Source organism: Dacryopinax primogenitus (genome assembly GCF_000292625.1).
Source record: "Dacryopinax primogenitus strain DJM-731 SS1 chromosome Unknown DACRYscaffold_18, whole genome shotgun sequence".
NCBI lineage: Eukaryota > Fungi > Basidiomycota > Dacrymycetes > Dacrymycetales > Dacrymycetaceae > Dacryopinax > Dacryopinax primogenitus.
Genome location: NW_024467215.1, coordinates 431,432 through 458,523, shown reverse-complemented (window position 1 = coordinate 458,523; position 27,092 = coordinate 431,432). Strand labels below are relative to the sequence as shown.

Here is a 27,092-nt window from a genome sequence, read left to right as displayed (position 1 = left end):
TTATTATTATTATTATTATTATTATTATTATTATTATTATTATTATTATTATTATTATTATTATTATTATTATTATTATTATTATTATTATTATTATTATTATTATTATTATTATTATTATTATTATTATTATTATTATTATTATTATTATTATTATTATTATTATTACCATTATCATCAGTGAGGGCTTATCCTAAAACCTTTTCAACATGCACTACATTGTTCTGTGTGGTTTGACACCCATCTCAAGAGGGCAGAACTGCTGAACACTATCTAGTGCTGCTCTTCAAGGTTAACAAGGGTCTTACTCCGAATCATACAGTACAGTTGTGAATATTCAAACGTAAAAACAAATGCTACCAGATATACTAAAATTTGTATGCGCTATTGCAGGGTAACACATATCAAAGTATACCCTCTACCCCACATTAATATCCACCACCCCTGCTGGATGTTCCTAACAAATGATTCTCCTGACTGGAGGAGGGAGGGAAGGGAGCAGCATCCCCAGCTACTCCTGCACTGGCACACCATCCTCAACAGAACATTAAGGCCAGATCCAGTAAGGCTCCCTGCATGTGACTGCTGAAACTCCAGTGCCATTGCCCATCAGTGCGGGATGCCATGGGAATATAGCTCCCTGGCAAAAGCCATTCAAGGAGTTGATGCTTAAGTAAGCTGGCTTTAATTCTGGGACCATGAAACTTGCTGAGTTATCAGAGGGTGAAAGGACCTCAGCATAGGCCCTCACTGATGGTCCAGTCTGATAAAGTATTGCTCAGAAGGCCTGTTAAGACCATTCTGTATTAGAAAAAAACATCTAGACACAGTTTCTACCAATGATGGTGAGGAAAGGACACAGAAAAAACTCCGATTCCCCTGACCGAAGGGAGGAAGGGCATCATCCTCGACCTGACCTTAAACCGAGATCCGTTAAAAGCACTTTCACATGGGACGGAAGTAATTTGATTCCGTCAGAAAACGCTCTACACTACTAGGATCCGAAATTTGCGTCGCATTTTTGAGGGTCTTCTTACACTTTATACACTTTTTTTGTAGTTAGAAAATCATGAATATATTTTATAACCTTGCTATTAGAAAGTGTAGAAAGGCGAGCTAGGGTCCAAAATCTGCGTTGCATTTTTTAGGGTCTTACCTGGGCCATTACAATCAAGTGTACACTTACAACTGAAAGAACAACTCCTGCAAGGCAACATTTCCCAATAAGCCCCATCAATATTCTCACCATGTCTCTCTCTATTCTGGGATTTTCACTGACTCATCACTCCTTGTGCATGCACAGGTCAGATGTGAATGATCTCATATGCCAATCTTGCTGTAGAAAAAGAGAGGCAAACATCGCAGGACAGAAAAGGATCACAGCCAATCTTCCTCTCAGGACAGGAGAAGAATCATGGAGATGAGGGTGGTGAGTGACATGTCAGAAATTGTAGCTGCAAGTATGGATAAAGCACAAGCACATATAAGAGCCAGGGAAAGGAAGAGGGTGGGTCAGAGCAAGTGGTTTATGAATGGTGATGTGAGTCATGCTGACTTGGGTGCCTCAAACATGGGTTATGTCCTTGAATATTGGGCATCCGGGGTCTTTTCAAGCCACTTCTCGCTCATTGTTCTCCCACCTCTCCGGATGATCCATTATTGGCAAGAACCAAATCGATCACATCCCGTACCACCATTCTAACTCATGTGTATGGCCCTGGCCTCCGGACGTAACTGTTGCGAGTAACATGACTCATACTCACACGTCAACCTTCTATTCCCTTCTCATTCATCCGCTTCACAATCTCCTGGATGATAGGTTCGTTGGTAAAACATGTCTGGCCCCAGCATTCCCACGAATTGCTTTCACATGGTACTATTGTGCTGTTTGGGGGGAATCGGTCGCACTCGTGCCACCACACAAATATTGCATAATAAGGGAGGATTCCCTTTTTCGGAATTTACGGAGGTAGATTGCCCCCGTCCGCGTAAATGCTGTCAGACGGTCCATTTCTCGTCTTCACCCTGGTCATTACTGGGTTCTTAGGTGCCAAACACGCATACACACACATGTGTGCCTGTCTACCCCAACTTTGAATCCCGCCACCCTCATGCCTGTGGGACTGGAGGCGTGGTTGACCGACATACCGCCCATTACCAGGGCGTGGCTAATTGCCGCCATTGGCACAAGTCTTGCTGTAGTAGGTCGATGTCGCTCTGTGATATCCCAGTGCTGATACTTTGTTGTAGCAATGTCACCTGATAACCCCGTTACAACTGTACTTTAGTTTCAGGAGCGCCTTCATTCACCTGCAGGCGGGTGTCATTCCTTCTGAAGATCTGAAGACAGCAACTTACTTTGAGTGCAATAGCCATGGCGTGCCCTTGCAACCTTTCTCTATTTTGGCCCACTGTCAATCGATTTCGTATTTCATTTGTTCTTCTTGTACGCCCCTCCCCTCCCCCCCGTTCTCAGATGCTTATTGAAAATTCTCACGAACATAACACAGCATGAGGTATAGCCGAATGCTCGAGGAAAGCTCCTTCGCTGGTCACAAGGCGGAGTATTTTTGGCTCCTGTTTACCTCTGCTACTCTGCTCCTGGTAAGCTCAAATTCTTCGTGTGTATCGATCTTAGCTCACAACAGCCCAACAGCTCCTGTCCCCCCTCTTCACATTGCCTTTCCTTTCTTCTCCGCTCGCATTCACACTGGTTTACATCTGGTCACGGCGACAGCCAGCAATGCGCATTTCGCTATTTGGGATCATGACCGTCTCCGCACCGTATCTGCCAGTCGCACTTGTGGCTATTAGCTGGGCAATCAATGGAACTTGGAGGGCAGCTGCGTCGGATCTTATGGGTTGTGTTGTGGGTCATGCTTGGTACTTCGGCACTGACGTCATGCTACGAGAAGTGGGAGGTCGGATGCCATGGACAAAGACACCCGCCATTGTGTAAATCATTTTAGATTATCCTGACTATGTCGCTGACCTCCGATTGTGCAGACAACGATGGTTCCGCGATGCTCCATAGTGGTCTTGATGTGTTACGTGACATCCGTGAAGAGATTTAAGTCAAGCAGATGGCATGAGTTATTGAAAGATGGCAGTGTTCCTGGTGCATGGTTGACATTCTCAGCAATAATTCTAGCCTGTATCTGAATGGAGTAGTACAAAGCAGACTTATCGACGGTATCAGTGATTGGGGGTGATGGTATTCTTGATTGGAACGTGGAAATTCTACTCTCTTTGACGTTTCTTTCTTTCCCTGTTTTTTCCTTCCCTCCCTCCATGGCCTGCAATCCCCTTTCTTTCGGTTCTTTGTCATCGTATCGCAGCCTGAATCGGTCTATTGTCATCAGTACCTTCAAACCTGATTGCGCGTCTACGATCTCGATTTTCTTTGGGGTGTATCTGGAGAGGCAGACGTAAGCATCTCCTGCGCCTTCTCAACTTCTTCCCCTTCCTCCCCCTGTTCCCACATTCCGTTACACAACCATCCACAATTGATGGCTGACAGGGGGAGAGCAACCAGTAATAAGCGACGCCATGGTGTGCAGCGAAGTCGCAATTGGTGGCAGCGAGAGGGAGGCTCCCTCAACGACAACGGTCTCAATGCCTCCGTCGCCCCCCCCGGTCGATCCGTCCCTCTTTCCTGCCACAAGTGAAGACGCGGTCGTTTCTACACTTTTACCTATTCCCCGCAGCACCACTTCGTCTCCCTCCCCGCCTCCAAGTGTCTCCTCATCACCACGTTTCTTTCCTCGTACTGGGTCTTTCACCAGTCTGTCCTCACTACCCTTGCCAAATATTCCCTCTCCCGCCAGTGGGTTTCCTGCACTTAGACGGACGTTGTCTAGCATGTCTGCCAACCCCTCCTCCGCTTTGACTCGTCAAGCATCGAATGTCGTTACTGATGCCGACATTCTTAACCAGCAGGCTACTCAGATCCTCAGGGACGCGCACGTTCGTGCACTCTCTACCAGCAAGGCAGACCCACCATCCACCGGGTTCGGCAAGAGCATCTCATCTGTAATGTCAGGACTTTCTCTCTACACAAAGGATAAGGAGAAAGAAAGGGAAAGAGATAATTTGAACGCAGAATCGGAGAAGGAAGAAGAGCGTCAGGCACGGGGTCGTAGCTCCTCTCCTTTTCAGCGGAAAGGTAGAAGGCGCCGCTCTATTAGCGCTGAACCGCCTGCACCGTTGAAACTGTCGCAATCCGAAGTGGAAGCTGAAGACGAAGGCATCAGGTCCACTCCCATAAACGCTGTTCGTCCTCGCAACATGGCTTACTCTTATGGGTCAGACGAGGAAGATGACTCGGGGTCGGGCTCGGAAGAAGAGTGGGATAGCGACGATGGCTTCGATGCTGAAACCTCTCACAATACCGAGCTCAATGCCGCTGTCGCTTCTCCTATTGGACCGGATGAAGATTCCATGCTGGAACTTCCGGATCCACTTGGTGAAGGTGTCAATGTTGTCATGGCACCAGAGTTATTCCCTGGACAAAGGACTGGCATCAACTCACCCCGTCGTCGAAAAGCTAGCATGCGAGATCCCTTGCCCTTGGTGACAAGTCGACCTATGTTCGCAAAGGATCGATGCACGGTTGTGCTTACGCATGGAGATCCCGACGCATACCTTGCAAAAGGGGAGCGTGTCCCGAGAAAGTACATGGTTGCCAGTGACTTAAGTGAAGAAAGCAAATATGCCGTAGAATGGGGTATTGGAACTGTTCTGAGGGATGGAGACGAGATGTTTGTCCTCACTGCCGCCATCCCGGCTTACACTAACTGGTGGTTTAGGATTCTTGTGAACGTAACTGAATCCGAAACGAAGGGTGAGACCTTAGCTGTCGTATCCCCAAGTACTTATGTTTGCATTCTCAGTCGATGCTGATGCTACAGATCGTGTTGCGAAGCTGCGGAATCAGCAGGAGGTGTGATTATTGCTTCTTAACAATCAGCTAGAATCTCACCTGACTCCCACAGAGATCCACCCTAGCATACTTGCTTGTCCGACAAGCGACTTCCTTGTTACAACGAACAAGGTTACATGTTACAGTATCATGCCAGGCATGGCACGCTCGGAACAGCCGTCACATGTTACTCGGTCAGTGGGTTTGTCACTGTGCCCAGGATTTTACTGATGCGGACACGCTCCCTCAGACCTCATTGATTTTTACGAACCTACCATGGTAATTGTTGGCTCGCGTGGTTTGGGTCAGCTGAAGGGGATTCTTCTCGGTTCCACGTCTCATTACCTCATTCAGAAGTCAAGTGTGCCTGTGATGGTAAGCTCTACTGTGTTTCTGTTTCTCCCTTGTCCGACGCACATCTCAAGGTGGCCCGCCGGAGAATGAAACGGCCGGCCAAGCGCACTGCTCATTTGTTGCAGAGAGCGCGTGTCCCATTATCGCAGGCGGCTATCGACAAAGAGGGTCCTGGTAAGCTGAGCACAGAGGTTGAGAGGATGCGCGAGGAAGTCGAGTTGCAGGAACGAGAGGAAGTTGCAGCTCGTGAACGCGTAGGAGTGAAAATAGCTGGAGAATAGGGGGGATCTTCAAAGATTCATAATAAGAAATCTATTTGGCAAGTTCTTTGCTGCTGGGTGCCATCCCGTTCCCTGCAGCTTAGGCTTTTACCACAAAGCACAGCCGCCAGGAGTCGCCCCTTACTGCAATCGCTGTTCCTCTCATGCCAACAGCTTTCCACCTCTTTATCTCCTATATGCATCGTCTTATAACGTGGCATCCACCCAGCTTATTCCCATGTTCCCGAGCTGCGTGTGTTGCCCAGTCTTCCAAGACTGCTGTCTGCCGACGAACAAATGGCAACACTGGACGAAGAGCCGACCGCATTGTTTGCTATTCCACCGAAACCGAGCTGCCTGAACCGCGCCCAACGACCCCACCTCCTCCGTTTGCACCTGTACACCGTCCAACGACATCTGCTTTCATCCACCCTCGTCCTCGGAGGGTTTCGCCTCCACCACACCCGTCTTTGCCTCCATCATTTGGTCGAAACCAATTCCTTTCCGTACCCGATGAGACGAAACTGAAACTGAACTCGGTTGTAGCATCATTCAACGCTCCGATACGATATGCTTTTGCGTATGGCAGTGGAGTGTTCCCTCAAACTGGAAATGATGTGGACCAACCCAAACCGATGCTCGACTTCATTTTTGCCGTGTCTTATCCCGCGCACTGGCACTCCATCAACATGACTCAGAATCCCAGCCACTATCCTTTCTATGCTCGTGCTCTGGGTTCTTCCTTTGTTTCTCATGTGCAGCGCCAGTATGGGGCTGGGGTTTGGTATTGCACATATGTATGTGTACAAGGCGAACTCATCAAGTATGGCGTGATTTCAATGGATACGCTCTGTCAAGATCTCCTGGAGTGGGACACTTTATATGTTTCGGGAAGGATGCACAAACCAATTCGGATAGTGAAGGATGATGCGAGGGTTCGTTTGACGCAGCAAGTGAACCTGGTCAGTGCAGTGAGGGCATCACTGTTGATGCTACCCGAAGAATTTACCGAGGAAGAGCTTTGGGCATCGATAGCTGGACTGAGCTACTCTGGTATGAACTTCATGCGCTTTCTGTCGCTCTTCTCAGGGAGTGTAAATAGGAGACCCACGTATGTCCTTACCTGGGGAGAATCCCAACAAGATTCGCAACATTGTTTCGGCTCAGCATGAGCAGTTTCATGAGCTGTACGAACGGTTGGTTCGTGGAATACCTGGAGTGCACTGGCGAGAAGGGTCTGGACGTATCAAGGTTCGAGTTTTGTCTTGATCAAGACCAATCTGTATAACAACTTGACAGCAAGATTGCTCACCCAAATACCGCGCTTCTTTGCTCCGGAAGTTACCGCAGATTCCGCGGGATCGCATGCGGCATCGATATGATCATTTGGCCAACCCGACACAACCAGATGAAAGCGATAACGATGAAAACGGATTCTGGATGAAGGTCGCAGAAGAAATGAATATGAAGAATGGATTAGCATCTGGTGTGTCCTCGTGATCAGCTGCTGATTGCGCGCTTGCTGAGCAATTTTACCTAAATTAATTTGTAAAGAGTTATCCACGATCATTCGACGCCCTGCCGTGACCCAGTCCTTGAAGGGCCTCATCAGCGCCGGGCCAATGAAGAGCACACGTTACGCATTATCCAAGGTAGGGAAGTGGTGGAGCAGCGGCAGTTCATGACGACGCATGATTATCCTAGTTACGCGCCTGTAACAGGTTGTTCGAGGCAGCGTGTCGGTGATGAACAACAATGAGATCATATAATAATAATAACTAGTGACAGTCCACAGAAGTAGACCTGTCTTGACAAAGGCCACAAAGTGGTCTTTTGCCTCCGATCAGCGCGATCTACACACCCTTGCTCAACTTGTCTGTCCTTCTTGTCCATGAAGGTTTTATCATCATTGAAACAGTACTATACCGATGTTATCCGGAGAAGGGAGGCCTCGACTTATTTTCAAGGATCGTGATGGACAACAAATGCGGTTTTTTGTGGACGCAGGAGGGAATATTGACTCAAACACGCGAAGGACCAGTATTCGGAAGATACAGGTGTGTGCCCATTGCCTGTGCTTGGTATTTACCCCTGAAGCGTACACAGCGTCGCGGAGGCCTCATCGTTCTGAGCCCTTTAGAAGCCCAGTATATTATCGTATGGGACGATACATCTGATGGTCAACTCTACGCACGTACCTGGTCTGGAGAGGGGAAAGTAGGTGGGGCCTTGTCTGGTCCTTGTGTTGCCCAAAACTTATCTGTCGTAGTCCTCACTCTTGAATGGGTGAACAAGTGTGTCCGAGATGAGATTTTTCTTGGACCTACCAATGATTATGGAGGGTGTAGGGTTAGCATAACGGATGGCGCCATAAAACCTTTGGCCAATGAGCAACCATTCGAGGATGATGAAGAGTATGTTCATCGTATTACTACATGCCTTCCGTTGCCTCAATCCCCTTTTCCAGGTCGTCCTTCCCCCTTCCCCCTTCGACATCTATTGTGCCTACCTCGTTCATTCCTGTCGACCAGCTTGAACCCTCAGTGCATGGCACAGACGTCACGGCTCGCCGACATCTATCGCCTCCTTTGCCCGTGATGACACCCTCAACATACCCGCTTCCCCAGGACACCATATCATTGGATATCAGTCCGACCCCCGTGCTTTACCCACCTGCGACTGTCCCTCTCCTATTTGGGCTGCCTGGCACCGTTGACGGGCTCCCATCGCCCTCAACGGCGACAGGCACGTCGCAGTCAAATCAGGATTTCCAGACCACGATGAATGAATTTCAACCTGCAAATCCAGTTATCCCGTTCGACACACCGCACTTATCGAATCATGTCAACTGTGAAAGTACCGCCCCTCCCCAGCCTCAGCAGGCTTCAGTTGCAGCAAATCTGCTATCAGCCTTGCCACAACATGTGCTGGATATGTTGGCTCAGACCTTACACGTTCCTTCATCCAGAAGCGCTGCACAACAGACTGAGCCACCTGCTGAACAGGCTTTGTCTCGGCCGGCAACCGGAACATCTAGTCGACCATTCCAGCAGACTCATGTCTCGTATTCCACCTCGCTACAGGCCTCTGCAATGCCAGAGTCTGACTCTGTTGTACCGAGTGCAATACCCCCACCAGATAGCGGGCATAGCTTGCCATCGTCTGTATCAACTCCATCTCCCCAGACATTCATGACAGAAACCTCGTTTGGGCACGAGCATATGTTCAGTGGGCACCCTGTTATCGCAACACTGCAGCCCGCTGAAGCATTTGATATCCCTTATACAACAGGAGAGAATCTGTTGAAGAGAAAACAAGACGATCTGTTTGATGATGCACCAATTGACTCTGTCAGCCGACAGCGACTGTCCATTAACCGGTCTGCGCTTTCTCAGCGCTCAGCGTCCATGGAAGATGAGGTGCCAGGATCTTCCGAACCGTCGGCGCTGAACAGTTTCCGTTCACAAAGCAGCTCTACTGTCCGTTTCTTTACAGTGAACGACGATGGTAAGAGTGTTCAGGCAGCTTTTTGGGTCCAGCCGGAGATCAAAGAACGAACGAAATTGATCAGGGCAATTAACGTCAGTTGCATTTCCGCTGGGTGTGAAATTTTGCTTACACTTGTGGAATAGAGACATGGAGGCCGCATATCTCATTCTATGTCGGATTGTCACTATGTCGTTATTCGATCATCTTTCTCTGACAAGGCGCAAGTTAAGAGCGCCGAGCTTGGTTGGAAGCACGGCCGGACGGTGATCAAGCCAACATGGATAGAAGCATGTGTCGCAGCCCATGATCTTGTCCCGATCGACGATTTTGTGATACTCCCTCCTGTCACACCTACGAAGAGAGCCAAGGCTGCTTCGGCATCCGTCACACCAAGGAAGACCCCAAGGAGAGTCAGAGCACAAAGGGAGGATTCGACTACAACCTTGGCTGACCCCCCCCTCACACTGAGTCAAAGACATGGGGATGAAGCTGGATGGAAACAAGAGATGTCATCAGGGATTGAGTTTGACGATGATGAATGAGTAATGAATGTATCCGCCCTGTTCATTTTTTTTACTATAATGTAATGCATATTTAAAAAGAATTGCAGTGCAACACGTGAAAATAGGAAATCGGGATCGTTGATGGCCATCGTAAGGGAGACTTCGTTCGGCACGCATGGTCACCACGCACTCCCGACTGTGCCGGCGAGGTCTTTTTCGCTGCTCTGCTCTTTCCATATCAAATCCACCCATCCCTCCCTTACAGACTTTCTTTTTCTCCTATAAAACAGGAATCGACTAAGTATGGTTGCGTCAAATTCCATGTTCAAGGGAAGGTAGGAGGGTCTCTCGCGCGTGCTGAGCGACCTTTTGACGTTTGGTGATTAGCTTCTCCTTGCGCAAGCTGAATGCCACGGTGTGCGGAATAATTCGCAATGCATGTTTTGCTTCGACTGCTGAACTTGAACAGGTTGAACGACATATGGCCTGAAATGCTCTTCTTCACAAGTATCGCTATGATCGTCACTTTCGTGTCTGAATACGTTCACAACCTGGTTCGTGTGCCTTTCTATTCTAAGCCCCATCTGACTTGCGAGCTCAGGGTATCTCGAGCACATTGCTCACCGTCCTCGGTACCATATTGGGTTTGGTCATCAGTTTCAGAACTTCAAGTGCCTATGATCGATACTGGGAAGGCAGAAGGCTTTGGACATCCATCATTCTAGGAAGCAGAACATTGGGTTCGTTGATTTGGATTCACGTGCGCACAAGACCATTATTTTGTTTCCGAAATTTCATTCTTTTCTAGGTACCGACGGATCGCCCAGAGAAGAGCTCATCAAAGTTACCGGAGCCTCCAAAAACCCCTAGCAAAGGCAATTTTCCTGCAAGCAGTTCGAAACCCGCACCGCTGTTGATTAATGAAGACCAAAGAAAGATGGAGAGAAGACTCAAAGCGACTTTGGAAAAGAAGACAATGGTCGGGTTGGTGAGTGGACCGGCTTCATGTGTGTGTTTTTCAGTCCTCTCAGCGGTGGTACAAAGGTTCAAGCCTTTTCTATCGCCGTCAAGGTATGACTGTATCGTGCATCCAAATTGAAACCTATACCCACTCAATATGCTGAACTAGCATTTCCTCCGGGGAGAGCCTGGCGTTTATTATGAGGATCTCTACCCTCTGATATCTTTTCTGCCCCGTTATTCCCCGGCTACTGGAGGCGGCTACGTTCTGTCAACCATTTTTTCTCCCAACCTGGAAGCACCCGCTTTGCGCAGGTTTCGAAGTGACAGCCTAGCATCCCACGGCACGGGCCATTCAGCACGTGGCTCTGTAACTAGCTTCAGACTGGACGTACCGAATGGCACATTGGCTCCTGTGGGATCGACTAGCGGAGTGGCCCATAGGCCCATCGTCCCTACTGACCTTGAGAAGGGCGCGATAGAACTGCTTCCCGCCGAGTGTCCTCCGCCAACAAGGGTTTATGACTATCTTCCGATTTTCTACGTCTTCAAACCTGTTGTTTGGCTGGCGAGAAAATTACTCTTTCTGCTGAGGTTGCGAAAGGATCCGGGTCTGGATGGAGATGATCGAGATGCATTTGGCAAGAAGAAAAGGCCAGAACACCTCGATGGGAATGTTCCATTGGAGATTTGGTTCGTATTTCTGTGGCTTCGGTGACCATCTGCAATTAACAGGGACAGTCTTTATCTCTCGTCCTACCTAGCTACTGTGGGGAGGGAGGGCCTGGTGCCTGCACCGACGCTGGGAAACCTTGTTAACGCCCTCAGTTCGTTGCAGGATGCCTTCGCTTCATTAGAACGTGTGGCCACCACGCCAAGTACGCATTGATGACAAGCGAGCAGTTCCTTCATTAACCCTGTGTAAAGTACCGTTTGCATATCAGGCTCACTTACGCATGTTCACCTGGTGAAGCACAAGTATCTGCCTACGAACCGAGCTAACAAAGCTGGCAGGCTCTATCTAACATTCCTTCCTGTTCGTTTACACACAAGTTCATTGAATGCTCCCGGAACACTGACACAGTCTCAGTTCCAGATATACCCCACGTTTGGCTTTCTCACGATTCCGTAAAAGACATTCTTCTTCATTATCCGTATCCAGATCTGAATGAGTAACAGAGCGCAAGCCCTTGCCACATTCCTCATTGTCGGTTTGGTTGAGATCGGTCACCAAATGTACGCATTTATGTTTCTGTGCCTTCGATTTGTCTTTTTATTGCTGACTGGGCCAACTCTCTAGCGAGAACCCCTGTGCGTGTGAGCTGGCACTGATCAGATTGATATGCTAATTTTCTTAGTCAACTACGATGCGAATGATCTCGATTTGGACTACTTCTGTCGTCAAGTGGCCCATGAACTTGCTCAAATCACTGCGGTCCGTTCTCAATTGCCACCATGTGGCATTTTGCGTAATCGCATGGCTGATCTTCAGCAGCACACAGCTGCAGAACCATGGGATTATCTGTTCAGCATGGAAAACAAGCCATTATTCCCGAGCGATACCCGCTCTGCTGACGCCATCATTCACGCCGCTATGACACAAGCAGGAAGTCGCGCTCTTGAAGAAACCAAAGCCACTCTCTACAAGAACTTCGTGAACATTCCCCCATTGCCACGAAGAGAACATCGTGATGCCACGTATTAATCAGGGCAAGCTCACTGATCCTGGTACATCACGGTTACTTCCTTTAGAGATGATGAGATAACCGAGTCGCAGCGTGAGAATACAAGAGCAATGCGCATTAGGGTAGTATGACCCACACTGTAACATACATATAGGCAAGTCATCACATCATGACCAAATTCTCCACCATCCCTTCTCATCGACCCTCTCGCCTAATCTATTAGTATCGACCACGTGGTTTTGAAGTTTAGATCCTCTAACTACCTCACCGGCGTTCGACGATTTCTGGACGTTGGTCTGTTCCGAAATACCAGTGGGATTGGCAGTTTGGACTGCGTCTGTACCTGAATTATTCCGGAGTCCTTGAGACAATCGAGCCCCCGCAAGCTCTGAGCTCACAATTCGGGGCTTAGGCCGCCAAACGACCTTGTCCGTCTCGGCTTCCATCTTTTCCAGTCGTTTTGACTCGGCCGCTCCCGCTTTGGCCAAGCTTCTCAGTTGGAGTATGAAGCCTCCTGGACGGCGAAGTAGGCGCAAGAGCCTGTTCTTGTCCATGCTGCTGTCTTCTAGGGCTGCAGTGTTGACTTCCGCAGGGTCGCCCATGTTCAGAGAGTCTGATTTCTCCTCTCGGATGGATTCCTCCGGCTCTTCGCTGAATCCTTCATGCTCACTCTCCACTTCAGCAGGTGTTTGCCGAGTTCGGATAATGTCGGCAATATCCATGGTGTCGAATTTCGCGAGGAGTTCTTCGGCTCCGACTCCTGAGGGAAGATACATATTAAGAACAGCTTGTCGCCTAGCACGCGCTTTCTCCAAGGAGCTGGAAGCTTCAGCTCTGCCGCGAGCATTCTGTTGTGAAGGCCTGATGCGATACTTGACGGACCCTGTATTTGCAGTCAATGGCCCGTACTCCGTGCAAAGTGACTACTGACATTCAACGGGATCTGACCCACTTCGCACCGAATCATAATCAATGGGGTGTACCACTAATTGACCGTTCAGGAAGCTTTGTACCTGGACTTCTAGTCGAACAACTGGGCACTGCCCATTTTTTTCCTCGTCCCATTTATCGGGTTCAATCCAAGCATACATGGTATGCTGTCCTTCCAGAGTTTCAAAGGTCATTCGCAAGGTCTGCCGCAACTTTAGAGGGCGCGTCAAGTTCAAGTCCTTGGCACATACTTGGTTCGGGAAGATGGTTGTTGCGGCGTCCAGAATGGCCTCCAACATGCCCAACACCAGCCTGAATGCATCATCCGCCATCTCACTGGAGCCGAAAAGTCGTATATCCATCTCTTCCCTCGAGATGTATTGGAAACCAAATATCTGCGCAGTATTGTGATACGCAACGAAGATACCATCCATATTGCCTATTCGTACTTGGAAATTGTATTTCAGGAAGGCTGATCGCATCATGTCATAGTACTCTCGTTCAAAGCTCTCGAAGAGACCCTGAGAATATTTGATGAGGTAGCCTGAGTTCTCCTGCACCACTGATGAGCGTCCATGTTTATATGAAGGTCAAGGAGACACACAACATAGTTTAATCTGTCGCGTCGTATTGGAATGACGCCTCGCGTCTTCAAATCGAATGTACCTGTTCCAGGAAGTCGTGGGTCATGACAATCAAGTTGGGAACGCATCAGCAATTTCGATGTCTGAATGTCTGTGTCAGGCGGCCTACATAAGGCACCCGTCCTATCTCACCTTTGAGTAGTAGTACGCTTCTCGTTTGCGGAACTCTTCAGGATCTGTCTCTGGCATAGACCTCGTTAAGCGGGAGAAGAGTTCCGGTTCCAAGGTAAGCATTTTTTCCATCACAATACCCTACAGACCGCCTCAGATAGCGCCACGTACGTGCTATTGATCGTGCTCACCAACTCGCTCAAAATGCTGTTCGCCTTGCCAACTATCTCCCATTCCTTATCAGGATGAATCGCGTATCGCCCATCTTGATAGACAAGTTTGGAAGTCACTGGCACTCGTGAGCCATAAGCATAAGTGTTGGGCTAGGGCGAGATTAACAAAGCAGTCACAAGAGTCCAGTCTTCTGCTCACCTCTCTCGCAAAATCGGCACTAAGTGATCGGGTATCTATGGGTCTCCAACGACTCAGCAGCCAGTATATGTGTGACATTATACCCGACAGTCCACTAGTACTCCCGATATACCTTGCGTCGTGATTCTTCGCAAGCTCCCAAAGGTCCTTGACATCTGTCAATTGCATTCAGCTTTTAAGTGCAAGTGCACGTACTGGATCTTGGGAGGCAGGCACAAACTTCATTAATCGTTCGTAAGCAAACTCATTTCGCGTAATGAGCTTTTGCAGGTAAGGCTCGAAATTATAAACTCGGGAGTGTGGATCTTGAAGCCAGTACACATTGGGGCTCATGGACAGATCAGAATATTTGAATGATGGAGACGAAAAACATACTTGAAGAGAACACGGTCCAGTCCATGCGCAAGAGTCGGGATTTCGGCGTCATGAAGGGGGGCGACATCTTCATCAGTTAGGCCAATATGATATACTTTTAGGTATGAAGAGGAACGCACGTTGAACATTGACTGAAGAAGGTCTCAGCCAGTTCGATGCAGTTGCATGACCTTCCTTGGCATCTTCATGGCGTTGTAGCCCACGACCCTTGGATCCTTGACTCTTTGACTTGATATGGGGAGGCGGCTGACGGGGCGTTGAAGTTCCTTCCACTTGCAGAAGCCCAGTATTCTTGTTCGCGGTGGTTTTCTTTGAGGTAGGAAGGCCTAATCACAATCACCGAATGAGCATCAACCAGTTGGGAGGGATTGAGCGGGCGTGCTCGTGGAAAGGACAACAGTTCCCTTTCTTTTGCCCACTTGTGTTGGTGCTTGACGTTGGACCTGAGCTACTGCTTTGCTGATCTGAGTTGCTTTGACACGCATGGCCCGTGCCCAGAGATAACAGTCAGCGGGTGGAGAAGAAATGTAAAGGTAGAATCCGTGCAAGCAAAGGGGAGACGCGACGTCTATGAAATTATTCGAAAATTCGGAAGCTCCGTCAGGGTCTCACGGAATTCGGAGCGCACACGAGATGAGTAGTATGTGCGCATGTCGGAGGCAAATTGCGTCCATAATTCCCTAAAAAGGAAAGAGCTCTTTGCGGACGGGGGCAATTTGCCTCCGTAATTTCTGAAAAAGGCAATTCCTCCCCTATGTTAATATCCTATCTAGCAGGTTAGGGGTGGTTACGGTTAGGGTGGGGTAGGGGTTATGGTTAGTGGTAGGGTGATATTATCATATTTTTTACTGCATTGTATATCATAAATCTGTGCTTAGTGCTTAGGTGTAAGCCCATATGTTCACATTTGGGAGAAATTGCTATATTTGGCGAAAACAGGGTCTTTTGCCTCCGTTGCCCGCCTACACCAACACACTACTCATCTCGTGTATACTCCGAAATTCGTCAGTAGCAGAGTAGTCGACTCATCCTCACTCAATATTCCAAAAGTCAACCAGCTGGTCGTGGTGCCCCTTCCGTCCTCCTTTCTTCCCCTCAAGAAACACCCCCGTCCCTGTAGATAATAAATGCGATAATTCTTGTGCCCGTCTTATCTTCTCTATGCATCCCAGGCAGCCAAGGCGGAAATCTCTGAGGGCGCGTGGACCACACGCTGCCGGTGCAGAAAGTACACCGCTTGGCGGGATTGCGGCGGGTGTGTTCTTCCGTTTGCTGTATCTTTATTGATATTGATTTATATGCAGTCAGTGCTGCAGCCGGTCTCGACGGTGGGTCAGACGCGGACTGTAAATCAGATTCGGCGGTGCCAAAGGTGCCCACAGACCACCACGAAGAATCGGAGGACGACATGGAGTGGGAAGAAGTAGAGCTTCATGGGCCTCTTCCACCTCTTTCAGCACAAGAACAGGCTGTACCTGGCGTCTCAACACCCATTGAGATAACTATAGGTCGCCAAAGGGGGAGTAGGGAGGAAGTCCGGTAACATCCATTTCCATTGCGATTCCCGCAGGTTCTAATCGAGGTTTTAGAAAGAGGGCAGCTCTCAACTTGGAGCGCTATCACCGACTCGAAGCTCATAAATTACACACAGTCTCGCTCCTGGCTAGCTCACGTATCCGAAATCGTTGGTTAAATGACCCACTGTTGGAGGTGCGCCTTCTTGAATTGACGTCGACCACGGAGCTGAACACGGCAAAGGGACGTTTGCTCTCTCTGACGCCGCTCCATTTGCAGAATGCGTTCACAGCAATATCCAAACGAAATCAACCGGATGCGATACGGAGAGGACGGATGTTTGAGACCGCCATCATTCGATTGAGCGCTTGGTGGTGTTCTATGTTCGAAATCGAAGACGGTAAAGGCATACGCAGCAGAACCTGGGATGAGGTTCAAATGCTCAGCAAAGAGTCAACATCCGATCCAAAAGACAAGCACCGAGAAACGACAGAAGATGACGACATGATAAGATCATCAAAGAGTCTCATGAAGCATGCACTAATGATGAAAGGTTCCCGCGACATCTCGGCCCAGTTGTTCACTGCGCTCGTCCGGGCACTTGGGGTCCCAGCAAGGCTCGTGACGAGTCTGCAAAGCGTCCCATGGCAAAGTTTGAAAAAGAGTCCAGGAAGCATCACACCTAAGTCCTCCCGGAACAATTACCCGGACGCCATCAACATCTCCCTAACATCTGTCTCGCCACCAGATTGGCCAACTCTGGATAACGATGGTCCCGGGCGCGTGAAAGGCAAACGACAAATGACAAGGGACTCGAAGAGCCGGACATCGTCTGCAGTTACTGACTCGATTCTACTGACAACTGAACGTGCTGAACTTTCCGAAATGCCCATCTTTTGGACAGAAGTGTTTTCACGTCCGGATCAACGATGGTTGCCTGTCGATCCCGTTCGAGACTTGGTCAACACAAAACGAAGATTTGAACCGGAGAGCACGGATATGAGGAACAGGATGGTGTATGTGGTTGCTTACGAGGAGGGTATGGATAAAATCATTATACACTCATGACGCAACTTACGATGTGTCAGATGGGTTCGCAAGAGATGTTACACCAAGGTATACGAGGCAATTTGGTGCAAGAGTAATGAAAATGCGTCCACCCACTCGCCCAGGTTCTGATTGGTGGGAAGAGCTAATGCAGCCTCTCACGCGACCGTATCGCTTGGTAATTTCACACTGACCCCTCCGGATACGCTACCTCACAAATGCATCAGCACCGAGATGACATCGAAGACGCAGAGCTCCAGGCAAATCAATCTGCAGAGGGGATGCCCAACTCTATTGCCGCGTTTAAAAGTCATCCGCTGTATGTCCGTCATATCCACATCTACCGAATTACTCTGAGAATCATGCCAGTTATGCACTGGAACGGCACATGCGGAGAGAAGAAATCATTCATCCCCGAACACAACTCGGCACGTTCAGAGGTGAACCCGTTTTTGCCCGCAAGTCCGTGGTTGCTCTGAAAACCGCTGAGAATTGGATGCGACAAGGCAGAAAGGTGAAGGAAACTGAAAATCCTCTCAAGTCTGTCAAGCAGAGATCTGTTACCTTGGAGAAACGCCGTGCTCAGGAGATGACTGCACAGGAAGGGGAAGAGCCCACACAAGGCCTCTACGCCAAATGGCAGACGGAGTTATTCCGTCCCGCCCCTGTCATTAACGTGCGTTCGTTATGTTCAGGTCAGAGTTTAACCCAACTTGTCGCAGGGCCATGTTCCCCGAAATGCATTTGGCAATATTGATTTATATGTACCCTCAATGCTTCCTCAAGGGGCTGTCCATCTACCGTGTAAGTTCTTCAATGGTCTCGTCAGTAAAAGAGGCTCACAGTTGTGCAGACAGAGGTATCGGAAAAGTTGCCAAGAACCTAGGCTTTGACTATGCTGAAGCTGTCGTACGTAACCGTTTGATTATACCGAGTGCCACGAGCTCAATGATGTCCGGATCAGGTCGGGTTTGACTTCAGAAAACGTCGTGCTGTGCCTCGTTTGGAGGGTATCGTCGTAGCTGCTGAAAATGAGGAGCCTCTGCTCGAGGTATCGTACATTCTGTGTGAATGATTCAAATGGCATTGGTTCACTCGGAATAGGCATATTGGGAGACCGCCCACATTGAAGAGGAGCAGGCCCGAAGTAGAAGATATGACATGGCGCTAAAACGCTGGCTCCGACTGCTACACGGTCTTCGTATCCGACAAAGGCTCCAAGCTCAGTATGCGACCACCCCGAAGGATAGATCAGATCATGTTGCGCTTGAGGTACTGAGTATCGGAGATGGTTCCATGAGTCTGCTGAATCTCTTTGTAGGACGAAGATGAGGATCGACACGTGGATGCAGGCGGCTTCTTGACGTCAATACGAAGTACGATAGAACCGTATCATCTTCCCAAAGCCGTTTCATATATACCCGCAAATCAAGTCACTTTCAAAGACAACTTCGACGACCTGCAACATGGAACCGATCTCAACATATTAATTGACGATCTTGCTGGAACAGCCACTATACCAAAGTCGCCAATTTCAGCCACTATGGCCCCCTCATTCTCTCATGATGATGATGATGATGATGATGACGACGACGATGATGCTAACAATGACGGTGGTGGCAGCAAAGAACATGCAGTGTCTGGATTAGGACACCCTCTGAAGACAATGGCTCAAATTGCTGCCGAACAGATGCATTCCGATCCAGCCCTTGCGAAGGTCCATAATGGTGGCTGCCGCGGCGTCCTACATTCCAACAGAATCGATGGGACTACAGGAGACCACAATGAGAATGTATCACTGTCGGTCCCTAAACGAACGCAAACACCTAATGTCCCAGCGTTAGAAGTCTCCTCGGCCATTCCTATCCGATCAAGGTCCAGGTCACGAAAGACGCACGTCACGCTGCCACCACCGACTAGAGTGCTGCGGCCTCGCAGACAGAAGACTGCTGATGCTCTTCAGACGGAGCAGGAGATGAATGAAGCTTTCAGACAAGCTACAGAAGAGAGCAACGATGAAAACTAGACATGCTATTCTAGTCTCAGGTGTCTAAGCTCTAAAGAAGTTGTTATCTATCTTCTCATCCGGGTCTGTGTGCTAATCTTCGCGGACGGCTGCGACTGGCAGGAGTGTTGCGAATGTCAAATATGAGGTGTGACCCCGAACTTCTTGAGAGGCCTTGGCCACAGTGATTAAGTCACCCGAAGGCTGTATACCAGTCTGTCCGTTTTGATTAGGCTTGGCGGATTGAGATGTCATGCCGTCAGTTGAATTGGAAGACTCGTGAGGGAAGTCTACCTCTTCCCGCTTTCTCTTTTGACCACTGACGGCAGCTTCGACCTGCCTCAGGCGACGAGCTTCCTTTTGGAGCTCTCCTATTTTCAGTTTTTCTGTCACAGTGTCGGCTGATTGCAGGAGGAGCTGCTGTGGCTCGGAGGGTCTTAGCAGTGTTTCGTACATTGTTACATCTGCGAGCACTGGTCAACATGAAGACGAGGGACTTGGAAATGACGAACCACTAAAACTCGCTTCGTTCAGGGCTGCCACAGTACGGAGAACTTGTTCCATGCAGGGACTGAAGCAGCATATCCGAGCCACTCGATCTTTCTGTGTGATTTCTTAGAAATGCAGATGAGATATACATGTTGTAGCCAAACCTTCAGCGCTGTGCGAGCATATGGGATGGCATCCCACGGTGCAGGGAGATCAAGGAAGACTGCGTATGTGGTAATGCGGAAAATACCATGTGAGACGAGATATCCATACCAGCATCGGCAACGTCCTGCAGCCCGAAACCCTCTTTGCAAACATTTCTATGACATATGTTGATAATATCTGATAACCCATGGGACTCGAATTCCTGCCTGGAGTATATCAGATGGAGATAACAAGCTCTTAATCGTTAAGTCTTACACAGCTCGATTGACCCGACTTTCGTGGAACTCGAACGTGTGTAGCGATCCTCCATGACCCACCGTACGGGCCAAAGAGTGAGAGAAAGAGCCTGAACCAGTTCCTGGTGACACAGTGCATCAGGTTCATGCTTGGAATATTGACACACTATCACGCAGACTCACCAGCTTCAATGACAAAGCTGCCGGGTCGGAGACAAAGTGCAGCAGTAATGAATGCGATGTCGGCGACATATAGTATTTGGGTGCGATGAGGCAGCGCCAACGTCCAGAGTTCTGGTGTAGGACGAAGAGCGTGTATGAAACCACGTCCATTACGAGACGAAATTTTGGAACCATAGGATTTGCCAATGAAATCAGAATGTCGATAACTACCAAACCGATTGTTGAGCTCTTTGCCTGGAGTAATGATGATTGGTTGTACGGCTTCGCGCGTCTGTCGAGAAGGGCAAATATAACAAACATTTAGAAGATTCAGCGAAAATTCATACCAGCCATAGGATGACTGTGTCTCCGGATGCGATGGTCTTGTTCCTGCTCCACATCGACACTTCTTATGGTAGAGTTGAAGTATTCCTCGGAGCGCCATGCCCTGTTTCTTTGGGCGGGATCATTTTTTCATGTCCACTGGCGGTATGGTCTTCCACATATTAACGATACCTGATGGCTCTGTCTAACAAGCGCCCATTGGTTCAAGAGGTACAGAGTCTTGGCAACAACACACACATCAACCGGTTACGGGCTCCGACTGGATTGGCAGTTCTCATTCAAGGGAGCTAAGTGAGACTGTCCTCTCCTGTTCACTCCCTGCCTCTCATGGGGAGATGGACTGTTCCGAGACTGAGATTGCTGTCGATTGGGGAAACGAGACCCATCCATCTGTTGTTTTGACTTTGGAGGGACACATGTGTTTGAGCTCTGTTCGCTAGATGACAGCTCGCTTGAGCACATACCCGTGTGGGAAAGACAAGTAAGTGCCCAGGTTTTGAAGGCGTGCGTTCGAGTGTGGTATCCTAACAGGACCTCACTGTTAGGATACAATGTGGTCGGAATGAGAGTTTCACACACGATGACCCCTGGGGTCCATTCCTTCATGCCCTATTGACATTCTCTACACTGTCTGCTCAACCTCCAACTTTGGGGCCGCAGTAATCCCATCAACGACAGGTACCTTTCTCGGTACCTCCGGCGCTCCTGCCTTCCTATTCCTCCCATACCGCCCTGCAACAAGCAAACAAATATCTCTCCAATCCATCATGGCCCCCATCCCCACGTCTCCGCAAGCGAGCGCCTTCGACTCTGGCTGACCGACTTCCCACCCCAACTGCTCGGCGACGGAGAGGTGGGAAGCCGTGTGCGGATGTAGGTACATGCAAGTGTTCATGGCTGGGAAGAGATGTTTGGACGTCTCGGACGTCAGGGCGCGGAGGAGTGATGTCTGTTCGATGTTAGCTGACTTTATCAAGTACAGAGATGGGGCCACGAGGGGGGGAGGGGAGGGGGGCGCACAAGGAGGTTGTCGCAGAGCCCTGCGGCGAGCTTGGCCAGCGTGTTAGCGCTGCACGGAGCGAGGAGAACGACGTCCGCCCATCTCCGGAGCTCTATATGTAGGACTGGGTCGCCCATCCGATCCCACGTCTACGTAACAGAGCCATAGTTAGTGACAGGATGAGAACGGGGAGTTAAAGCCCGTACATCCCACTCGTCTTCGTCTTTCCACACTTTTACGCCTGTTGCGACATTATCCGCTTCTAGTGCATCCGCATCGAAGAAATGCATGGAAGGCTTGGTGCTGACTACTTGCACCTGGGTTTTCTCATACTACTTTTGTGACAAGGAGGGAGACGATACAGTCAGCGGATGAGGGACCGAGAGGGGAGAGACGCACATTAAGCAGCTCCTTGACGATAAGGGGGGCCTTGACGCTCGCTACACTTCCAGTGGTGAGCAGAAGGATGTGCAGCGTGCCTTCGACAGAAGAACGCTTTGGGACCGATCGACCTGGGTTGGGCATTATGTGAAGAGTGCTACTACAGTCGTACCATCTCGCATGGGCTTTCGTCATGACCGGGTAATGCGATCGGAGGGGTCCTCGGAAGCAAAACATGTCGGACATAACAACTAAAATCAAACTCCGAAGGGGGGGGAGCCAGAAAGAGCTCTTATGATTGGCTAATACTGACCTTGTCGGCTCTTTGTGTCGCCAAACATAAGTCATTATTACCAAAATCGAGCTGAAATGGCCTTATTTTTTATTATGAAAATCTTACTCCAGACCTGCCCCGGACTCGCATATCTATATGAAAATACTGTCATGCAAATGCGAAATCAGGGGGTTATGCATATTCACTAGTGAGCCCCCTAATGACGGGGCCCGTCACCCGCTCAACCCATTCCAAATTGGGGGGTATGCGATATCACCGGTATGCGAAAGGTCGGGTACGACTGTTTACAAAAGAGATACAGAGAGAGCAAAGTCGGCGATCCGATTATGTAATACCGAGGAATGTGGGGTGCCCGATGATGGATGATTGGACACATATGCTGGTTTTCTATCTGTCGTTGCTTTCTCGCTCGCTGTCGCGTTGCCACCGGGCCATTCTGCTGCCCCGCCAGCTATTGGGCGAGCTCTTTCTCGGGGTGTAGTCTCTCACTAATCTCTCACTCAATATTGTCACTGGGCTGACGTCATACATATTATGCTACTCTTCGGGAAGCTCGTTCATATATTGTGGAAGCACGCACAGATTCGAGATCTTCGTGCAAACTTGCTTTTATGAGAAATTATATGTCGTGAACAACCATCCATTCACCAACCTGTTCCATCTTCCCCCTCCCTCCCATCCCCTCCGAGTCATGTACAGTCCGTGTTCTAACTACCGACTACCCAACCCAACAACAAACCGATTGAACTGAGAAGAAAAAAGCCAAGGTATGTACAATATAACGTATATGTCGTGAGAAAATGCGAGTAGCGGTGGAAATGGAAGCGAGTGTGATGCGAGAAATGTGTATGTACGTAGGTAATGCCCAAAGAGTCCATGAATGATACACAGGAACGGAGACCACGGAAGAACAACAGCGAGCCGCGGCAGAGCGCAGCACAACAACCGAGTGTCCAGGAAAGAGAGAAAGAGAGTCCATCGTCTAGCAGACGAAACCAGAGGAACACCACCGATATTATTGAGTTCCATACCTATCCATTACCCGCCTTACGATCCATTCACCATGCACCGGTCCTTATTCTTCGGTCATTTACGCGAATGTCAGCAAGCCGAGAGCCAGAGCTCCAACTGCCCAAGCACTGGCCCAAGAGCTAGCGATGCGCATCTCGCCAGCGCTCTTGGCTGCGCTTCCTGAGCCCGAGCTGGGGCTGCTCTTGCTCCCGCTCGCACTAGCACTGGCGGTGACGGTGTCCCCAGCTCCACTTCCGGTAGACGAAGGACTGGAAGAGGCCGAAGAAGTCGACCCGGCCGTCGAAAGCGATTGTTGGGGAGATGCGACACCAGCTGTGTACTGCAGGGGTGAGGTGCTGTTGTCTGCGTTGGCGTACCACGGGAAGCCGTATGCATCTGGAACAGGCTGGACCTTCCATCCTGATGAGATCATCGTAGGATATACACTCATGAATGCGGCGATGGTGATGTTTGTCAGTTCGTGTTCCAGGATCTCGAGGCCAGGAGACTTTGGCCCCGTGGCCCACATGTTAAGGGCTCCCTCCACGGCTGGGAGTGTCGTGTACCCGGTGGAAATAGACCAATCGGCGCTGTCCTGATTCCACGTGACGGTTTTCAAGCCAAAGATGTGTTGCGCAATTGCACGGACACGGTTGTCTACATCCCCGAATGGTGGACGCCAGAATGCAGGGAGCAGACCACCGGTGGAGTCGTGGATGATCTGGACTGTCCACCCGAGCTCGGAAACCACCTGCTCGTTGGTCAGAGTGGTCATGTACGGGTGGGACCAGGTGTGGACAGCAATATGATCCTCGTTGGTGTTGAAGGCGTGGATGAACTGGGCACTGTTCCAAAGGATGTTGGAGCCGATCATGAAGTGTGTCGCGTGTTGGTGGTTGGACGCAAGGAAGTCATAGAGCTGGTCGGAGTAGGACGTGGGGCCATCGTCAAAAGCAAGTGCGACTATGCCATCAGGAGGGTTAGTTAGGTCGGTCGTGGCGTTGCCTGCATGCAGTCAGCAAATGCACAGGACGGCGAAATTTCGGAGCCGCTCGGACCCGACGGAATCGGAAGCGGCAAGTCCGAGCGAAAAGAACGGTACTCACAAACATAGGTAAACGAGCAGATATCCGGGTCCGTTCCCTGTCCATCGGAGTAGCTATTCCTAATTCAGCGAGGCGTCATTGAGGAAGAGGAGAAACGCACGTGGGGTAGCCACCGTTGAGATTGCTGACGCTGATGTTGGGGATGAGGCCTTGGGAAATGGCGGCGTTAAGGGCGTCTGTCCAGCTTTGGGGGAAAGTAGTTGGCGTCCCGGAAGCCTGTGGGTAGAGGGCGATCCAAGCGTCTGATCCTACGGGAGGGACTGCAGACTGGCGCCGGAAGAGGGAATGATAAGGGGAGTCTCCAGGGAGCGCCCAGGCGGGATGAGGGGCAGCGGAGGCGAGGAGAGGAAGGGCGGCGAGGAGGAGGGAAGAGAGTAGGGAGGGCATGTTGTGTATGTTGTGTATTGTACGTGGGGGAGGAGGAGGAGGAGGAGGAGGGAGTGAGGTGACGGGCCTAAGGAAGGGAGTGGTATTAATACTTGGTGTAGTGTATGTGTGGCCTTGCGGGCGTGAACTGGTCAGGAAGCGAATGAATTGATCAGCGTGTGTGGATGTTGAAGGGCGATGCGATGTTGAAGAATTAGGTGTCGTATCCGTGGGTGGGAAGGGAACGGAGAAGGGGAAGAAGAGGAGGGCGGGTCAGGTTGTTCTTTTAATAGACAAGACCACCGCTCGCTCGAGGAGAAAAGGGAAAGGATAACGAAAGAGAGGCAGACAGACAGGTGCCGATACACCCAATCCTCCCCGGGTCTGCCTCTCTCAGCTAAACCTAAGCCAAGCCGCTCAATGGCACAGGGCTTGGCAGGTCCAAACTAGGGTCTCACCACTAGTACTTCTGGCCAAGCCTTTCTCCGTCCACTTAAAGTTCTCGGCATTGTTGGGGGCTGTGCGTACCGGGCCCGCATGGGACCAACCGGTGGGCGAGTGAGGCACAGATACGCCCATCTTCAAAGGGCCATTTGCTTACCGTTGTTGAATAGGCTAACACCAGCTGTCCAAGATAGCGCAAAGGATAAGTATGTTGGTGACCGTCCGATGAGTGCATGGCAGATCACCAAGCTCGGAGGTGGGCGCGTCAGCCCGATGAGTCAACGCCTATCGCGTCGCGTGCCGCACGGCCCCTTTGCGCCTTTTCCCGCCCTTCCATACGGCCTTGACGTTCCCTTTCATCCCACAAGCCGAGTCAATACCCATCCGACCAGAGTGGAGAATCTCACTTTGTCCACCTATTCACAAGCTTCACCGCCTAATCACGTCGGCGTATTACGTTCAACCCAAATTTCCAGATTGAAAAATGACATGCGCGTCACAGAGATCAGAATCGGAAGATTCCTTTCACACCTTCCATTTTCTCTCAGAAACCGCCGAAGCGGACCGAACTCACCCGTGTTATCTATCACGGCGTTTCCCCGCACAGCCCGCCCTCCACGCGTGAATAAGAAGCCGGCATACCCGCGCCCGGCGGAGTGGCTATCGCGCTCTTTGAGTTCCGGTCTGGACAGTTGCTGACTGCATATCCGCTGACAATAACGCTCACAACGCTCACAACAACGGAAAGACTTCGCGAATCCTGTCAACGTCCTGTTACCTGATGGAGCCTGCCGGGTCTAATCATATAAGGAAGGCAGAACAACAGGACTTGGGTCGAAGCATCCTTGTAGTTCAAGTCCGTCAGCAATGCTGCTCCCCTATGATACCGATGTTCCACACGTCCATCCCGAGAAGGGGGGTCTCATTACGGTATGAATCACACCCCAGCTTCGTTGCTCTGCCCTGACTCACTTCTTCCAAGGTACACGCACATTGGGCAGGTGCTTCTTCTGCGGTTGTAGAAAAGAAAAGACCGTCACTCGTCCAACGTTCAGGATAGAATGCTGCGTCTCGTGCGACTCGCGGGTCAATCTACAACGACTGATGGCAAAATGCAGTTAGTGGATACGGTCACTACTGACAACCGGAGCAGGTGACGCCCTTCCCGGCTCGTGTCTTCTGAACAAAATGACGCGCATACATCGACCGAGGGGATCGGAGCTCACGCATCTGCAATTCTCAGCGTAACCGGAGTAAGAACCCGTGGATATAGTGACGAAACCGATCAGAAACAAAGCCAGGAAGCAGACGCAACGCGACGGGCACCTCGGCGCGCACGATGAGAGGACGCAAATTCAGACGAGAATACCTAGCAAATGTCACTGGGTACGAAGTGTTTCCAGGCCAGTCCAGTCAGTCTTGTATCGCGAGCGAACAGCTGGATATGCCGGTGAGCCCAAGTCTGCGGATGCAATGGACAGAGCAGCTGTATCGAGACAGGGAAATATCACAGAAGTAGGGCCAAAGAAATCAGAGGTGAATGGTGAATGATAGACAATGAGCTAAGTGGTATATCTGGATCTTCTGAGTAAATTGAGGCGCATACATCGAATAAACAGTGTGGAAATCTCATGCCGTACATTGAAGCGCATAATGAAACTGTATCCTAAGTGAGTACAGTGGGGAGAACACAACTGGAAGGATATATACATACAGTGCACCACTCCATACAAAGTGCATGCTGTGGAGCAACCCAGCTTATCAGTGTATTAACATGAGGCACCAACCATATCGCTCGTAGGACGAAGCGGTCTGTGGGTTAATCAAACGCGCTTTCCTTATAACCAGTATTTCTATCAACAAACGTGGTCACCAAAGGAATATTTCGCGGAGCCGAGGTTAAAAAGTCCGGTCAACAGAT

The 27,092-nt window shown here is 49.9% G+C and overlaps 10 protein-coding genes across 10 annotated transcripts; 7 read left to right on the top strand and 3 right to left on the bottom strand.

The window, feature by feature from the left end:
* Positions 1-2,036: 2,036 nt before the first annotated feature.
* DACRYDRAFT_24297 (Der1-like protein) lies at positions 2,037-3,396 on the top strand. Its single transcript, XM_040773630.1, has 6 exons — positions 2,037-2,201; positions 2,251-2,316; positions 2,373-2,446; positions 2,511-2,604; positions 2,657-2,955; positions 3,007-3,396. The coding sequence occupies exons 1-6, from the start codon at positions 2,112-2,114 to the stop codon at positions 3,032-3,034; spliced, it is 651 nt and encodes a 216-aa protein (XP_040625615.1). The 5' UTR covers positions 2,037-2,111; the 3' UTR covers positions 3,035-3,396.
* A 444-nt stretch (positions 3,397-3,840) lies between these two features.
* On the top strand, positions 3,841-5,589 carry DACRYDRAFT_24295 (adenine nucleotide alpha hydrolases-like protein). Its single transcript, XM_040773629.1, has 6 exons — positions 3,841-4,760; positions 4,809-4,843; positions 4,893-4,942; positions 4,995-5,115; positions 5,172-5,296; positions 5,347-5,589. The coding sequence occupies exons 1-6, from the start codon at positions 4,036-4,038 to the stop codon at positions 5,554-5,556; spliced, it is 1,266 nt and encodes a 421-aa protein (XP_040625614.1). The 5' UTR covers positions 3,841-4,035; the 3' UTR covers positions 5,557-5,589.
* A 139-nt stretch (positions 5,590-5,728) lies between these two features.
* On the top strand, positions 5,729-7,264 carry DACRYDRAFT_24293 (Mmp37-domain-containing protein). The gene is made up of 4 exons (XM_040773628.1): positions 5,729-6,588; positions 6,638-6,786; positions 6,835-7,021; positions 7,090-7,264. Exons 1-4 carry the CDS (start codon positions 5,733-5,735, stop codon positions 7,218-7,220), a joined length of 1,323 nt encoding a protein of 440 aa, XP_040625613.1. The 5' UTR covers positions 5,729-5,732; the 3' UTR covers positions 7,221-7,264.
* A 199-nt stretch (positions 7,265-7,463) lies between these two features.
* On the top strand, positions 7,464-8,133 carry DACRYDRAFT_90806 (uncharacterized protein; the record flags this gene model as incomplete). The annotated part of the gene is made up of 3 exons (XM_040776975.1): positions 7,464-7,592; positions 7,642-7,756; positions 7,805-8,133. 3 exons carry the CDS (start codon positions 7,464-7,466, stop codon positions 8,131-8,133), a joined length of 573 nt encoding a protein of 190 aa, XP_040625612.1.
* Positions 8,134-8,413: 280 nt separating this feature from the next.
* Positions 8,414-9,566, top strand: DACRYDRAFT_96449 (uncharacterized protein; the record flags this gene model as incomplete). Its single annotated transcript, XM_040777372.1, has 3 exons — positions 8,414-9,116; positions 9,168-9,492; positions 9,514-9,566. Exons 1-3 carry the CDS (start codon positions 8,469-8,471, stop codon positions 9,564-9,566), a joined length of 1,026 nt encoding a protein of 341 aa, XP_040625611.1. The 5' UTR covers positions 8,414-8,468.
* Positions 9,567-11,154: 1,588 nt separating this feature from the next.
* DACRYDRAFT_57137 (uncharacterized protein) lies at positions 11,155-11,458 on the top strand (the record flags this gene model as incomplete). Its single annotated transcript, XM_040775417.1, has 3 exons — positions 11,155-11,180; positions 11,229-11,365; positions 11,415-11,458. Coding segments are annotated over 3 exons (207 nt in total), but the record flags the coding sequence as incomplete, so codon positions are not given.
* A 1,637-nt stretch (positions 11,459-13,095) lies between these two features.
* DACRYDRAFT_57283 (Pet127-domain-containing protein) lies at positions 13,096-14,732 on the bottom strand (the record flags this gene model as incomplete). Its single annotated transcript, XM_040775428.1, has 8 exons — positions 13,096-13,305; positions 13,354-13,656; positions 13,707-13,829; positions 13,879-13,998; positions 14,049-14,180; positions 14,230-14,376; positions 14,425-14,557; positions 14,605-14,732. 8 exons carry the CDS (start codon positions 14,730-14,732, stop codon positions 13,096-13,098), a joined length of 1,296 nt encoding a protein of 431 aa, XP_040625609.1.
* Positions 14,733-15,713: 981 nt separating this feature from the next.
* On the top strand, positions 15,714-20,339 carry DACRYDRAFT_118511 (Rad4-domain-containing protein). The gene is made up of 17 exons (XM_040770590.1): positions 15,714-15,859; positions 15,909-16,143; positions 16,194-16,314; positions 16,363-17,158; positions 17,208-17,344; positions 17,394-17,485; positions 17,536-17,842; positions 17,889-17,970; positions 18,020-18,075; positions 18,131-18,217; positions 18,271-18,438; positions 18,488-19,635; positions 19,684-19,776; positions 19,827-19,883; positions 19,934-20,031; positions 20,081-20,183; positions 20,245-20,339. The coding sequence occupies exons 1-12, from the start codon at positions 15,766-15,768 to the stop codon at positions 19,190-19,192; spliced, it is 2,880 nt and encodes a 959-aa protein (XP_040625608.1). The 5' UTR covers positions 15,714-15,765; the 3' UTR covers positions 19,193-19,635; positions 19,684-19,776; positions 19,827-19,883; positions 19,934-20,031; positions 20,081-20,183; positions 20,245-20,339.
* Positions 20,340-21,041: 702 nt separating this feature from the next.
* On the bottom strand, positions 21,042-22,093 carry DACRYDRAFT_96448 (flavo protein; the record flags this gene model as incomplete). The annotated part of the gene is made up of 5 exons (XM_040777371.1): positions 21,042-21,092; positions 21,148-21,517; positions 21,589-21,717; positions 21,775-21,900; positions 21,968-22,093. 4 exons carry the CDS (start codon positions 22,091-22,093, stop codon positions 21,191-21,193), a joined length of 708 nt encoding a protein of 235 aa, XP_040625607.1. The 3' UTR covers positions 21,042-21,092; positions 21,148-21,190.
* Positions 22,094-22,869: 776 nt separating this feature from the next.
* DACRYDRAFT_101756 (glycoside hydrolase/deacetylase) lies at positions 22,870-24,786 on the bottom strand. The gene is made up of 3 exons (XM_040767583.1): positions 24,462-24,786; positions 24,362-24,414; positions 22,870-24,260 (listed from the first exon to the last, which is right to left on the bottom strand). Exons 1-3 carry the CDS (start codon positions 24,746-24,748, stop codon positions 23,335-23,337), a joined length of 1,266 nt encoding a protein of 421 aa, XP_040625606.1. The 5' UTR covers positions 24,749-24,786; the 3' UTR covers positions 22,870-23,334.
* Positions 24,787-27,092: the final 2,306 nt, after the last annotated feature.

Coding starts and splice junctions, on each gene's coding strand:
- DACRYDRAFT_24297 (XM_040773630.1), top strand. CDS start 2,112: ATGCCTGTGGGACTGGAGGCGTGGTTGACCGACATACCGCCCATTACC. Junction 2,447..2,510: donor GTATTTCATTTGTTCTTCTT/GTACGCCCCTCC, acceptor AACATAACACAG/CATGAGGTATAGCCGAATGC. Junction 2,956..3,006: donor ACAAAGACACCCGCCATTGT/GTAAATCATTTT, acceptor CCGATTGTGCAG/ACAACGATGGTTCCGCGATG.
- DACRYDRAFT_24293 (XM_040773628.1), top strand. CDS start 5,733: ATGCATCGTCTTATAACGTGGCATCCACCCAGCTTATTCCCATGTTCC. Junction 6,787..6,834: donor AAGGGTCTGGACGTATCAAG/GTTCGAGTTTTG, acceptor ACAACTTGACAG/CAAGATTGCTCACCCAAATA. Junction 7,022..7,089: donor GAAGAATGGATTAGCATCTG/GTGTGTCCTCGT, acceptor TAATTTGTAAAG/AGTTATCCACGATCATTCGA.
- DACRYDRAFT_24295 (XM_040773629.1), top strand. CDS start 4,036: ATGTCAGGACTTTCTCTCTACACAAAGGATAAGGAGAAAGAAAGGGAA. Junction 4,761..4,808: donor CTGAGGGATGGAGACGAGAT/GTTTGTCCTCAC, acceptor CTGGTGGTTTAG/GATTCTTGTGAACGTAACTG. Junction 4,844..4,892: donor AACTGAATCCGAAACGAAGG/GTGAGACCTTAG, acceptor TTGCATTCTCAG/TCGATGCTGATGCTACAGAT.
- DACRYDRAFT_118511 (XM_040770590.1), top strand. CDS start 15,766: ATGCATCCCAGGCAGCCAAGGCGGAAATCTCTGAGGGCGCGTGGACCA. Junction 16,315..16,362: donor TAAATGACCCACTGTTGGAG/GTGCGCCTTCTT, acceptor AACACGGCAAAG/GGACGTTTGCTCTCTCTGAC. Junction 17,345..17,393: donor TCACGCGACCGTATCGCTTG/GTAATTTCACAC, acceptor CAAATGCATCAG/CACCGAGATGACATCGAAGA.
- DACRYDRAFT_101756 (XM_040767583.1), bottom strand. CDS start 24,748: ATGCCCTCCCTACTCTCTTCCCTCCTCCTCGCCGCCCTTCCTCTCCTC. Junction 24,415..24,461: donor CTCAACGGTGGCTACCCCAC/GTGCGTTTCTCC, acceptor AATTAGGAATAG/CTACTCCGATGGACAGGGAA. Junction 24,261..24,361: donor CTGCTCGTTTACCTATGTTT/GTGAGTACCGTT, acceptor GACTGCATGCAG/GCAACGCCACGACCGACCTA.